This window comes from Pseudophryne corroboree, chromosome 7 (assembly GCF_028390025.1).
Source record: "Pseudophryne corroboree isolate aPseCor3 chromosome 7, aPseCor3.hap2, whole genome shotgun sequence".
In the NCBI taxonomy this organism is placed as follows: domain Eukaryota; kingdom Metazoa; phylum Chordata; class Amphibia; order Anura; family Myobatrachidae; genus Pseudophryne; species Pseudophryne corroboree.
The window spans coordinates 346,653,959-346,668,477 of record NC_086450.1 but is presented as its reverse complement, the minus strand read 5'-3'; the positions used below and the strand labels follow the sequence as shown (position 1 = coordinate 346,668,477).

The following is a 14,519-nucleotide window of genomic DNA, read 5'->3' as shown; positions in this document are numbered from 1 at the left end:
CACTAACTTTTCTTACGATTTTGACTATATAGTCAAAATCTTACGAAAAAATCTCACCGTGTGTACACACCCTTAGTCACTGTTTTCTTGTTTTTGCTTATTTGTTTATGTACTCTGTAATTGGGTATCCCTTGTGGCACAATATAAATAGAGCATTATAATAATATTAATAATAATAATAATAACTAGTACTGAAGATCAGGAATCTGCTGTGAAGACGAAAATAAGAATTTACTTACCGATAATTCTATTTCTCGTAGTCCGTAGTGGATGCTGGGGACTCCGTAAGGACCATGGGGAATAGCGGCTCCGCAGGAGACTGGGCACATCTAAAGAAAGCTTTAGGACTAACTGGTGTGCACTGGCTCCTCCCCCTATGACCCTCCTCCAAGCCTCAGTTAGGAAACTGTGCCCGGACGAGCGTACACAATAAGGAAGGATTTTGAATCCCGGGTAAGACTCATACCAGCCACACCAATCACACCGTATAACTTGTGATCTGAACCCAGTTAACAGTATGATAACAGAGGAGCCTCTGAAAAGATGGCTCCCAACAATAATAACCCGATTTTTGTAACAATAACTATGTACAAGTATTGTTTTCAGACAATCCGCACTTGGGATGGGCGCCCAGCATCCACTACGGACTACGAGAAATAGAATTATCGGTAAGTAAATTCTTATTTTCTCTAACGTCCTAAGTGGATGCTGGGGACTCCGTAAGGACCATGGGGATTATACCAAAGCTCCCAAACGGGCGGGAGAGTGCGGATGACTCTGCAGCACGGAATGAGAGAACTCCAGGTCCTCCTCAGCCAGGGTATCAAATTTGTAGAATTTAGCAAACGTGTTTGCCCCTGACCAAGTAGTTGCTCGGCAAAGTTGTAAAGCCGAGACCCCTCGGGCAGCCGCCCAAGATGAGCCCACTTTCCTTGTGGAACGGGCTTTTACAGACTTTAGCTGTGGCAGGCCTGCCACAGAATGTGCAAGCTGAATTGTACTACAAATCCAACGAGCAATAGTCTGCTTAGAAGCAGGAGCACCCAGCATGTTGGGTGCATACAGGATAAACAGCGAGTCAGATTTCCTGACTCCAGCCGTCCTGGAACATATTTTCAGGGCCCTGACAACATCCAGCAACTTGGATTCCTCCAAGTCCCTAGTAGCCGCAGGCACCACAATAGGTTGGTTCAGGTGAAAACGCTGGAACCACCTTAGGGAGAAACTGAGGACGAGTCCTCAATTCCGCCCTGTCCGAATGGAAAATCAGATAAGGGCTTTTACAGGATAAAGCCGCCAATCCTGACACGCGCCTGGCCCAGGCCAGGGCCAACAGCATGACCACTTTCCATGTGAGATATTTTAACTCCACAGATTTAAGTGGTTCAAACCAATGTGACTTTTGGAACCCAAACTATATTGAGATCCCAAATTGCCACTGGAGGCACAAAAGGAGGCTGTATATGCAGTACCCCTTTTACAAACGTCTAAACTTCAGGGACTGAAGCTAGTTCTTTTTTGGAAGAAAATTGACAGGGCCGAAATCTGAACCTTAATGGACCCCAATTTCAGGCCCATAGACACTCCTGTTTGCAGGAAATGTAGGAATCGACCCAGTTGAATTTCCTCCGTCGGGCCTTACTGGCCTCGCACTACGCAACATATTTTCGCCAATTGCGGTGATAATGTTTTTGCGGTTACATCCTTCCTGGCTTTTGATCAGGATAGGGATGACTTCATCCGGAATGCCTTTTTTCCTTCAGGATCCGGTGTTCAACCGCCATGCCGTCAAACGCAGCCGCGGTACGTCTTGGAACAGACAGGGTCCTTGCTGGAGCAAGTCCCTTCTTAGAGGTAGAGGCCACGGATCCTCCGTGAGCCTCTCTTGAAGTTCCGGTTACCAAGTCCTTTTTGGCCCATCCGGAGCCACGAATATAGTGCTTACTCCTCTCCATCTTATCAATCTCAGTACCTTGGGTATGAGAGGCAGAGGAGGGAACACATACACTGACTGGTACACCCACAGTGTTACCAGAGCGTCTACAACTATTGCCTGAGGGTCTCTTGACCTGGCGCAATACCTGTCGAGTTTTTTAATCATGTGGACGACTTCTGGGTGAAGTCCCCACTCTCCCGGGTGGAGGTCGTGCTGAGGAAGTCTGCTTCCCAGTTGTCTACTCCCGGAATGAATACTGTTGACAGTGCTATTACATGATTTTCCGCCCAGCGGAGAATCCTTGCAGCTTCTGCCATTGCCCTCCTGCTTCTTGTGCCACCCTGTCTGTTTACGTGGGTGACTGCCATGATGTTGTCCGACTGGATCAACACCGGCTGACCTTGAAGCAGAGGTCTTGCTAAGCTTAGAGCATTGTAAATGGCCCTTAGCTTCAGGATATTTATGTGAAGTGATGTATCCAGGCTTGACCCTAAGCCCTGGATATTCCTTCCCTGTGTGACTGCTCCCCAGCCTCGCAGGCTGGCATCCGTGGTCACCAGGACCCAGTCCTGAATGCCGAATCTGCGGCCCTCTAGAAGATGAGCACTCTGCAACCACCACAGGATGGATACCCTTGTCCTTGGTGACAGGGTTATCCGCTGATGCATCTGAAAATGCGACCCGGACCATTTGTCCAGTAGGTTCCACTGGAAAGTTCTTGCGTGGAATCTAACGAATGGGATTGCTTCGTAGGAAGCCACCATTTTTTCCCAGAACCCTTGTGCATTGATGCACTGAGACTTGGTTCGGTTTTAGGAGGTTCCTGATTAGCTCCCTGGCTTTCTCTTCCGGGAGAAACACCTTTTTTCTGGACTGTGTCCAGGATCATCCCTAGGAAACAGAAGACAAGTCGTCGGAACCAGCTGCGATTTTGGAATATTGAGAACTCAATCGTGCTGCCGCAACACTACCTGAGATAGTGCTACACCGACCTCCAACTGTTCCCTGGATCTTACCCTTATCAGGGAATCGTCCAATTAAGGGATAACTAAAATTTCCTTCCTTCGAAGGGATATCATTTCGTCCATTACCTTGGTAAAGACCCGGGGTGCCGTGGACCATCCCTACGGCAGCGTCTGAACTGATAGTGACAGTTCTGTACCATAACCTGAGGTACCCTTGGTGAGAAGGGTAAATTTTGACATGAAGGTAAGCATCCTTGATGTCCCGAGACATCATGTAGTCCCCTTCCTCCAGGTTCGCAATCACTGCTCTGAGTGACTCAATCTTGAATTTGAACCTCTGTATGTAAGTGTTCAAAGATTTTAGAATCGGTCTCACCGAGCCGTCTGGCTTCGGTACCACAATAGTGTGGAATAATACCCCGTTCCCTGTTGCAGGAGGGGTACCTTGATTATCACCTGCTGGGAATACAGCTTGTGAATGGCTTCCAAAACTGCCTCCCTGTCAGAGGGAGACGTCGGTAAAGCCGACTTTTGGAAACGGCGAGGGGGAGACGTCTCGAATTCCAATATGTACCCCTGAGATATTACCTGAAGGATCCAGGGGTCTACTTGCGAGTGAGCCCACTGCGCACTGAAATTCATTGAGAACGGGCCCCCACCGTGCCTGAGCTTGTAAAGCCCTAGCGTCATACTGAGGGCTTGGCAGAGGCGGGAAAGGGTTTCTGTTCCTGGGAACTGGCTGATCTCTGCAGCCTTTTTCCTCTCCCTCTGTCACGAGCAGAAAAGAGGAACCTTTTGTCCGCTTGCCAACAAAGGACTGCGCCTGATAATACGGCGTCTTATTTTGAGAGGCGACCTGGGGTACAAACGTGGATTTCCCAGCTGTTGCCGTGGCCACCAGGTCTAAAAGACCGACCCCAAATGTCCCCTTTCAAAGGCAATACTTCCAAATGCCGTTTGGAATCCGCATCACCTGCCCATTTTACTGGTAGAATTGGACAACGCACTTATACTTGATGCCAGTCGGCAATTATTCCGCTGTGCATCATGCATATATAGAAATGCATCTTTTAAATGCTCTATAGGCAATAATATACTATCCTTATCTAGGATATCAATATTTCCAGTCAGGGAATCCGACCATGCCAACCCAGCACTGCACCTCCAGGCTGAGGCGATAGCTGGTCGCAGTATAACACCAGTATGTGTGTAAATACCTTTTTTTGGATACCCTCCTGCTTTCTATCAGCAGGATCCTTAAGGGCGGCCATCTCATGAGAGGGTAGAGCCCTTGTTCTTACAAGCGTGTGAGCGCCTTATCCCCCCTAGGGGGTGTTTCCCAACGCATCCTAACCTCTGGCGGGAAAGGGTATGCAGCCAATACTTTTTAAGAAATTATTAATTGTTATCGGGGGGAAACCCACGCATCATCACACACCTCATTTTATTTCTCAGATTCAGGAAAACTACAGGTAGTTTTTCCCTCACCGAACATAATACCCCTTTTTTGGTGGTACTCGTATTATCAGAAATGTATAAAAACATTTTCCATTGTCTCAATCATGTAACGTGTGGCCCTACTGGAAATCACGGTTGTCTCATCACCGTCGACACAGGAGTCAGTATCCGTGTCGGCGTCTGTATCTGCCATCTGAGGTAACGGCCGCTTAGAGCCCCTGACGGCCTATGAGACGTCTAGACAGGCACAAGCTGAGTAGCCGGCTGTCTCATGTCAACCACTGTTTTTTTATATAGAGCTGACACTGTCACGTAATTTTCAACAGTACATCCACTCAGGTGTCGACCCCCTAGGGGGTGACATCACTGTTACAGACACTCTGCTCCGTCTCCACATCATTTTTCTCCTCATACATGTCGACACCAACGTACCGACACACAGCACACACACAGTGAATGCTCTGATAGAGGACAGGACCCCACTAGCCCTTTGGGGAGACAGAGGGAGAGTATGCCAGCACACACCAGAGCGCTATATATATACAGGGATAACCTTATATAAGTGTTTTTCCCCTTATAGCTGCTGTATGTTTTAATACTGCGCCTAATTAGTGCCCCCCTGTCTTTTTTTTAACCCTTTCTGTCTGCAGGGAAGAGCCAGGGAGCTTCCCTCCAACTGAGCTGTGAGGGAAAATGGCGCCAGTGTGCTGAGGAGATAGGCTCCGCCCCCTTTTCGGCGGCCTTATCTCCCGGTTTTTTGTATATTCTGGCAGGGGTTAAATGCATCCATATAGCCCAGGAGCTATATGTGATGCATTTTTTGCCATGTAAGGTATTCTGTCATGTTTTATTGCGTCTCAGGGCGCCCCCCCCCAGCGCCCTGCACCGTCAGTGACCGGAGTATGAAGTGTGCTGAGAGCAATGGCGCACAGCTGCAGTGCTGTGCGCTACCTTATTGAAGACAGGAACGTCTTCTGCCGCCGATTTTTCCGGACCTCTTCGCTCTTCTGGCTCTGTAAGGGGGCCGGCGGCGCGGCTCCGGGACCCATCCAGGCTGGACCTGTGATCGTCCCTCTGGAGCTAATGTCCAGTAGCCAAGAAGCCCAATCCACTCTGCACGCAGGTGAGTTCGCTTCTTCTCCCCTTAGTCCCTCGATGCAGTGAGCCTGTTGCCAGCAGGTCTCACTGAAAATAACAAACCTAAACTAAAACTTTCACTAAGAAGCTCACGAGAGCCCCTAGTGTGCACCCTTCTCGTCGGGCACAGAAATCTAACTGAGGCTTGGAGGAGGGTCATAGGGGGAGGAGCCAGTGCACACCAGTTAGTCCTAAAGCTTTCTTTAGATGTGCCCAGTCTCCTGCGGAGCCGCTATTCCCCATGGTCCTTACAGAGTCCCCAGCATCCACTTAGGAAGTTAGAGAAAACATGCATAATTTGTATGTTTACATCTTCACTAGGGACAGTGGAAAATATATACCTTCCATACACTGATCCCTTATCCACTTTTATAGAAGCCATTTGGAAAGCATTTTGCAGAACTACTTGTTCATCCCGGACATAAATTTTCATCCTTCTAGCAAATGAGGAAATTCCATGTGGTAGCTTGCTGTCAATACTACTCTTACCCATCAATTCTGCTTTATTTTAGCCCAGGTCAGAACTTATCCTGTCTCATACTGGTATCTGTTGGGCTTGCTTATCTTCAGAATGCTTTATCCTTGGTCTCCTTGTTCCCAGTTTTCATTTTCAAAAGCAATTCAATTTGCCAGATTGACAAGACTTTTATGCTTTGATTATGTATGTAACCTGGATCTTATTGCCTATTGTCTCTTCCTTCCTGCAATATCCTCTACTGTGGTTTTGCCAAGTCTGGACCAATATAGGCGTTACCATACAAATTGAAGCAGGCACAGTCTACTTAGATGCTGTATCAGCCTGCCATAGTACAATGCATTGTACCCTTTTTGCAGCTATTCACCATCAGCCTCAGTGAATCCATACATGTTATTGCCATAAAAAGGTTAGCCAAACAGAACGGCTGTACATAGTCAATGCCTCCCTAGATGTGCGCTTTTATTAAGCCATGCTATAATTTTTAGACAGAAATTGACAGGCCAGATAATGTCTAGTCTTAGAGCCATGCCAGGTATTATGTGTGTGTCCTTTTTAATATTGTCTCATGTCTTTTATCCATCTGGACTCTAGCATTCCATTTTCTACTATGAAAGATATTGTTGCAGCCATCCTAGTGATGGCTTCTTTAGACACAACTTCCAGGATCTTGACTCTCTTATTCAATGATTCTATGGGATATATCATTGCCACTCTTTTGAAAGGGAGTCAGGACTAGACCATTCTTCTTCTACACCATCATACAGTATGTATCTGGAAAGAGAATACCTGGAGAAGGCTGCTGAAATAACAATTGCAGTAGTGTCAAAATGAATAGCTAAAGGGCAGTAGAATATGTTGTTCATCAGCCCTTTACTGCACATGTACTGCCTACTTAAAGGCTATCATGGCTTAGAGGGCTATGATAGTATCTAGCCAGCCCCAACAGCAATTATCCAGCATTTTGATCAGTGGGGGTAAAGGGGACACAAGGGAAATCCATGGGAGTCCATGTTGATTATAAACTGGAAGAGAGTTACTATATCTGTCACTCCAGTCCTAACTGCACTGAAGACATAAGACACGACGGTGTCAACCTGTCTGAAATTCAAGTGGCTAATTGAATTCCCCCCATAGTGATGTTCTTTTGCAATGTTGGTGTATTGTATAAGGGGATTGTGGGCATTATCCTTAAACTAGCTAAACTATTTTGACATATCAGCATTGTAGTCAGAGGCGGATTTCACCTAAATGTAAGTAGTGATCATTGTGATCATATCTTGAGATGTCTTTTTTTGAGCTTCTAGTTAATTTAGTATCTTTGCCAGAGTGTACATAACCTAAAAAACATCTCAAGTTACTGTATATATCTAATGGCAAACAGGCAACCCAGGATGTTTCTGGGACAACCACAACACTCTGGAACATTGCCTAATGCAGCCCGTACACCAACCAATTCCTACAATATTTGATTCTCCGTTGATCTGCAAAATTCAACATGTTAGAAATCCTCGAGTCGACGATTCTGACCAGTTTTGGGTTCGTATAGGTGATTCAGGGATTTCCAACCTTTTTCTGATTTTTAAACACAATCACCAGTATAACGCAGAACTGTGCTGATGATTGTTGAAATATGGGCTGATTAAGACTGCTGTGTAATAGATATCTGACACTTTGTAGTTGTGAGCTGAGGTGGTAACGCTGTTGAGAGAATGTGGGCACACTGGCAGCGCCATGCAGCCTGCAGAGCTGCTTAAACATTATGATGTAACGTGCTGAGAGACGGGGACGGCACAAGGCTGCACAGAGCCCATCTCCAGCACTGCATACCCTAATAATAAACAGAGCATATATAATATCTATCTATCTATCTATATATAGTCACATTATTATCTTTGGTAAAACAAGACAACATAATTTTTTGATCTCTTCATCAATTTGATGCCTTGCCCAAGGTCTGCCCAAGGTCCAGGGTTGGTGTTTGAATAACCAGCGGATAGTAATAAACTAAAATAACATCTGTGGCAAAAGACTCCCAATACTCTGGGTCCATACAGAAGATGAGCCACTTCACTGAAGTCTTTAGCTGCCCTTTCTGCGGTTAGGTCATCACGCAAATGTGATGATCTAATTTAATTGAGTGTCCAATTTTATAATAATAGATATATACAGAGGGGAGAGAACAGAGGGGAGAGGTCCCTTCCAATACATGGTGAAATTAACCCAAACTGATGTTGTTCCACAAGTAGAAACCATATAGTTTTCATGCGCAACAGTATAATGGGAAGAGATCATACATATACAGTATTACATACTACTAAATAGCTTTGTGCAGTAATATCCCGTACAACCGTATAGACTGCTGCTCAAGTAGTCTAGTAGTTTCTTAGCATAATGTCCATTTACATTTTATTTTAAGTGCAGTGACTCTTCCGAAATACTGTAGATATACTAAGGACTGTACTGTAGAAATGGAATGAAAATATAACATTGTATGAAGATAAAGAAGATTAAATGCATACTTACAAAATGATCAATGTAAGAATGTAGAAGAAGAGAACGCTTTCAATCAAGTTGTGGTAAATCCACACAACCCATTTTGTGTTGTCAAAAACATTTATGTAAGCAATCCATTCATCAATTGAATCATAAGGAGTGGGCAGATACCGAAAAGGGCCACAACTGTTGGAAGGCTGCCGTCTAAAATAGGGAACATTGTAAAAGGTTTTATAAATACTATCTGTCAAAACAAGAAAAGAAAATGCAAAAGACAAACCGGTTTGGCTAGCGCTGACATGCCAAATATGAGTATATACAAATACTAAGAATTATAGTTGAAAAGGAAGAAACATGAGAGAATCACATTTTGCCATTAAAAGTGTCGCCCTATCAAATGAATGGCTTCAACATGATGGGAAACAGCGGCTTTTGCAAGCCAACACTTACGGGTATATTTATATCCTTAGGGGTATATTTACTAAAGTGCGGGTTTACAAAAGTGGAGATGTTGTCAATAGCAAACAATCAGATTCTAGCTATTATCTTCTAGAACAGGGGTGGGCAATTATTTTAGTTGGGGGGCCACTGAACAGTTTCCAGTGAATATCGGAGGGCCGACCCGGGCTGACCCCCCCCCCCCTTCCCCACGCATTACTGGAGAGAAAGTTACCAGCTCTCTCCCGCCCCCCCCCCCCCCCCCACCAACCCCTGTGGGCAAAGTTACCAGGCTCCCCCCCCCCCCCCCTCCCCCCAATCCCTTGAACACACAGTTACCAGCTTCTCCCCCTCTCCCATGCTCCCTGGACCAAATTATCAGATTCCACCTCTTGACAAAATTGCCAGTATGATATTGTTTAAAAATGTATATAGCATGACCGTGCATTAAAAATGGCAATTATTCTACCTTACAGGAGATTCAGGCACCGTGTATTCAAACTTTCTCTGCTCCTTGCTGTGCCGCCCGCATCCATGATCTGGCCCACCTCCAAGACCACCCACACCCCCAACATCACCTGCCGCCTGTTGTAATGATGGCCGGCTGACGGCAAGTGTCACATGACGTTACCGCGAGACCCACAACCAGGATTTTGCTCAGCGGCACCGGCAGCTTTGGAGGTGCTACAGAGCAATGACAAGCAGCTCAGCCTGTCGGGCCGCTTGTCATTGCACGCTAGTGGGAGGCAGCGGGCCGGGCAGGATCAGTTTGCGGGCTGCATCTGGCCTGTGGGCCGTATTTTGCCCACCCCTATTCTAGAAGATGCTACATAAATAAGTAGAATCTGAATGGTATCTATGGGTAACATCCCCACTTTTGTAAATATACCCCTTAATTGTCTAAAGATAAAGGAGACATGTTAAATGCAGAGCAGAGAATTATAAATGCAGATTTGACTACTGCATCGGTACTCTGTTACTATAGTATCAGCATATACTATTTAAATGACTAAGGTGTCTATGTATTAATTATTATTTGTGGGATATCCTCCAAATACAGCCGATTGAATTCCTAATCCATAGTATAAACAAGTGTCATCTAAAGTACAATCCCATGTTTAATAAATTATTTTTTAAAGAGGACTTACCAGCAGTCACCATACATGAAATATGGGGGATCCCACAAGGGAGGACCAGTATGTAAAACCTGTTGTCATGTCTCAGGCTTCACCCAGTTAAACTAAGGGGGTTAGGAGGAGGGGGGAAGCAGCAACATGACATGTCTGAGTTGTGCCCCAGGTTCTGCAAGACAAGTCCTTTACAGAGGCTGAATTTTATCAGGAAGCATCATGGTGCCCAGGAAATAGGTCCTATAGGAGAGGCTTCCACCATTCAGGTAAAGGTGGTAAGTTTGCTCTCAATAGGCACTATCAAAAGGGGGATTGTTATTTAACATTAACATGTCCCCATGAGGAGAGGCAAGAAAAGACATACAGTAGGATTTGTCTGATTTCACGATTGTAGTTTGTAGTTTTTCTCTACCTATATATAGTGACTCCAATGACACAAAGGACACCCACAAAAGATGGGAAGAAGAGGAGAAATATAAAAAGCGTGGTCATCTGGGATGCTCTCCAAGCTCTCCGAGGTGGGGTACAATTCATTGTGAGGCTCACCTAGATACAGAGAAGATGTTCACAATTTAATATATGTCTCATGTTACAGACATCTGAAGTCTTGTTTATATTTTCTACCCTGTATCTAACAGCAGTATGAATTAAGGAATAATACGGTGGTCATGGTGGGTCACACTTATAAACAGTAGGCTCTGACATCATGTGTAAAAGGATTTATCTTTTATTGTGATTAGGAGATTACAGTGATTTACAGAATAAATACTTACACCATGAAGCGTGTTTAACTGGCATACAAATAACCCAATTTCTGATTTTCTCACATATATCCATAATGTACATCGGAGCTTATTCATGAAATTATTATTTTTTTTATCATCAACTATTTAATTTTAACAATTACTTTTTCAAAAAGCAAAAAGGTTTTTTTTCAGAGTATAAACTGATAACGACTTTTCAACTGCTGCCATTCAAGACATTCTCCTGTGCCACAAACCATCTATGGTAAGACATTCTCCTGTGCCACAAACCATCTATGGTAAGACATTCTCCTGTGCCACAAACCATCTATGGTAAGACATTCTCCTGTGCCACAAACCATCTATGGTATTACTATCAAACATGATCAGACTCTTCTCCATTTTTCTAATCTTATGTTAACCTACTGTACCTCTTATTAGTCCCTATTCTACTCCCACTAACACTAATCTCTGGTACACAATCACTGCTGCATCCACCACCCTAGCTCCTCTTGTCTTTGTTCTGCTTATTGGATTGTTTGATCTCTCATGAGCAGGGCCCTCGCTATGCATTGTTTCCACATCTGCATATTTTTCCACTTTGTAGGTCTTTACTTTGGGCCTGATTCTGATTTACATGTAAGGTGGTTGTCAGGACACACGACCAGCATCGGCATCCTAAACACTCACCAGAGTCGCTTCAGGTGCGGTGGGGGGTCCGTCGGGTCCTCTGACAGGAGGGCTTCGGCATCTGGCAAGCTATGATGATCCTCTGCAGGGTTCCCGGGGACTCCAGTGATTGCTGTGCACACTAGTTTCCAAACTGCAGCACCTTCCCAGGCTGATTACACAGGTGCACAGATTCCAGATTGCAGAAGTGTTCTCAGACCATTTGTTAACTATTCATGTGTATGAGGTTTATTCAAGTTCCTGTGTGCAGTCTATGATATTTTCTGACATTGCTGCATTCCATGTTCCATGTTTAAACCCCATGCTGGGCTGTGACTGGCTGCAGTTTTCCTGCAGCCAGTCACAGCCCAGCTAGGGGTTTAAAGGAAGTCCAGCTGCAGCATTCTGGGCTTGTTCAACTAGTTACATAGTAGGTGTGACAAGTGAACCTGCATTTTGTCTTCTGTGCAGTTACCAGGTCCAGCAGCATGTCTTCAGCCAGTAGCAAGTCAAGTTCAGCTGTACTCCTCAGCCGGTAGCCAGTACGGTCCAGCAGCATCTCTTCAGGTGGTAGCCAGTCTGGTTCAGCTGTATTCCTCAGCTGGTAGTCAGTCCGTTCCAGCAGCATCTCTTCAGCCGGTAGCCAGTCTGGTTCAGCTGCATTCCTCAGATGATAGCCAGTCCAGTCGCGTCTCTTCAGTAGCCAGTCTGGTCCAGCTGCATTCTCCAGCCGGTAGCCAGTCCAGTTCAGCTATAATTCCTCAGCCAGTAGCCAGTCCACAATAGAGCCACTTGGTGGTTCATTACCTGAAATATATACCAACGGCAGTTCTCACTGCTACCCAAGTCTCATGTTAAAGAGCTATATACAACGTCCTCGGTTCTAGCCCAGAGACGCAGCCGATGGACACCAGTCATCACCTGAAACAGGTAACACTGTGCATCAAACCGTGACAGTGGTGTTAATTCCAGACGGTTTTGCAATCCAAAGTCTCAGGCAAATATCCATTGGTATGTCAGATGCATTTATGTAGCCACACCTCCCTCCATTTACCAGAGCAGCAATCATCTCTTTCATCATCGGTGCAGGAGATACAGCAAAAAGACGGAACTTTGCATACGCAGACCTTAGAAATAGAATGCAACTCTGTGTATATGCCTACAGCAAATTTATTCTATGTGCAAATACCCTAATACCACCCCAGCTGCAAATGAGAAGCAACCAAGACGCATACTTCAAGATGCTTATGCAGCTGATGAAGTGCACACAGTTTACTAAGAATCTCTTGACGCATCCACGTTCAGATTGCATGAAACTGTCTTAAATATCAAATAATAATTTCTAGTGCTGTAGAAGCGTGCCTTCAAAAAAATTATGAAAATATAATAATAATAATAATAATAATAATAATAATAATTAAATTGCAGTAGCCTGGGTTAAATATTCATAACTAATGTTAGGTGTATTTCTTTTAACAACTATATTATTCATCCACGGTTGCTGTTAATTAAAATAATAAGCCAGTGAAACCCTTGTGTATTACTAATTTAAGAAGAAATTATCTCCCTCTTATTCAACTCTGCGATCCACACAAGGGGGGTCATTCCGAGTTGATCGCTCGCTAGCAGTTTTTAGCAGCCATGCAAACGCTATGCCGCCGCCCACTGGGAGTGTATTTTAGCTTAGCAGAAGTGCGAACGGTTGTATCGCAGAGCGGCTACAAAGTTTTTTTGTGCAGTTTCAGAGTAGCTCAAAACCTACTCAGCGCTTGCGATCACTTCAGACTGTTCAGGTCCTTTTTTGACGTCACAAACCCGCCCAGCATTCCCCCAGCCACGCCTGCGTTTTTCCTGGCACGCCTGCGTTTTTCTGTACACTCCCTGAAAACGGTCAGTTGACACCCAGAAACGCCCACTTCATGTAAATCACTCTGCGGCCACCAGTGCGACTGAAATGCTTTGCAAGACCCTGTGCATAACTACATAGTTTGTTGTGCCCGTACGTTGCGTGTGCGCATTGCGCCGCATACGCATGCGCAGAACTGCCATTTTTAGCCTGATCGCTGCGCTGCGAACAAATGCATCTAGCGATCAACTCGGAATGACCCCCAAGATTTCTTCTCATGCTCTCTGTACTTCTGTTCTGCCAATCCTATTGCAATTGAAGCCCCAGGTTCTTGATTGTTGGCATACTGCACTTGGATCCAGACTCCAACACACATATATATTCGGATATCCACCTGGACACATACGTTGTTCCCGCGATAGGCTCTACAGCTATGGGTACAAGATGGTAATTCACCCCTTGACTCCTTCTGGTTCCCTGCATGTTGCCATACAACACAGGGGGTGTTTTCCAGCAACAGGTAATTACACCGCATTTATTCAAAGGGTTACGGTCGTTAGGTCGACACAAATTAGGTCGACACTCTTTAGGTCACCACTGAAGGTCGACAATGCCATTAGGTCGACATGCATTAGGTCGACATGAACGTTAGGTCGACAGGTCAAAAGGGCGACATGAGTTTATCACATTTTTTTTCTTAATTTTTGGGATTTTTTCATACTTAACGATCCACGTGGACTACGATTGGAACGGTAGTTCCGAAGTTTGCTCACCATGCGAGGGGACGCGGTGCACTAATATGGGTTCCCCGTCACTTTACGGACAAAACGACAAAAACATCATGTCGACCTTTTGACCTGTCGACCTAACGCCCATGTCGACCTAATGGCAATGTCGACCTTCAATGGTCGACCTAATGAGTTTCGACCTAAGTTGGGTCGACCCAACGACCCATACCCTTATTCAAATAACCGATACACCATCAGTGTATGTACTGCTAATAATATTAGCATGATGATGTCCTTTCATAATTCGAATTATAGTCAATTTATCTGATTGTCATACTTATGATCAATTATTACCGTTTATGAAATATAAACATTGACATATCTTATGTTATTCATCTGTTTAATACATTCTGGTGGTGCATAACTCATACTTGCCTACCCTACCAGAAGCTACGGGAGACACGATTTTTGGGGTAGTCCCGCAGCCCCAGAAAGGTA

General features: G+C 45.0%; 1 protein-coding gene across 3 annotated transcripts in view; it reads right to left on the bottom strand.

Moving 5' to 3' along the window:
- The window catches only part of TMC5 (transmembrane channel like 5), a 383,751-nt gene that overhangs the window by 46,500 nt on the left and 322,732 nt on the right, over positions 1-14,519 (bottom strand). For all 3 annotated transcript variants that reach the window (XM_063934401.1, XM_063934400.1, XM_063934399.1), the window contains 2 exons: positions 10,448-10,581; positions 8,498-8,671 (listed from right to left, as the gene is read on the bottom strand). In XM_063934401.1, the coding sequence (XP_063790471.1) occupies positions 8,498-8,671; positions 10,448-10,581 (308 nt within the window). The remainder of the gene's footprint in view (positions 1-8,497; positions 8,672-10,447; positions 10,582-14,519) is intronic.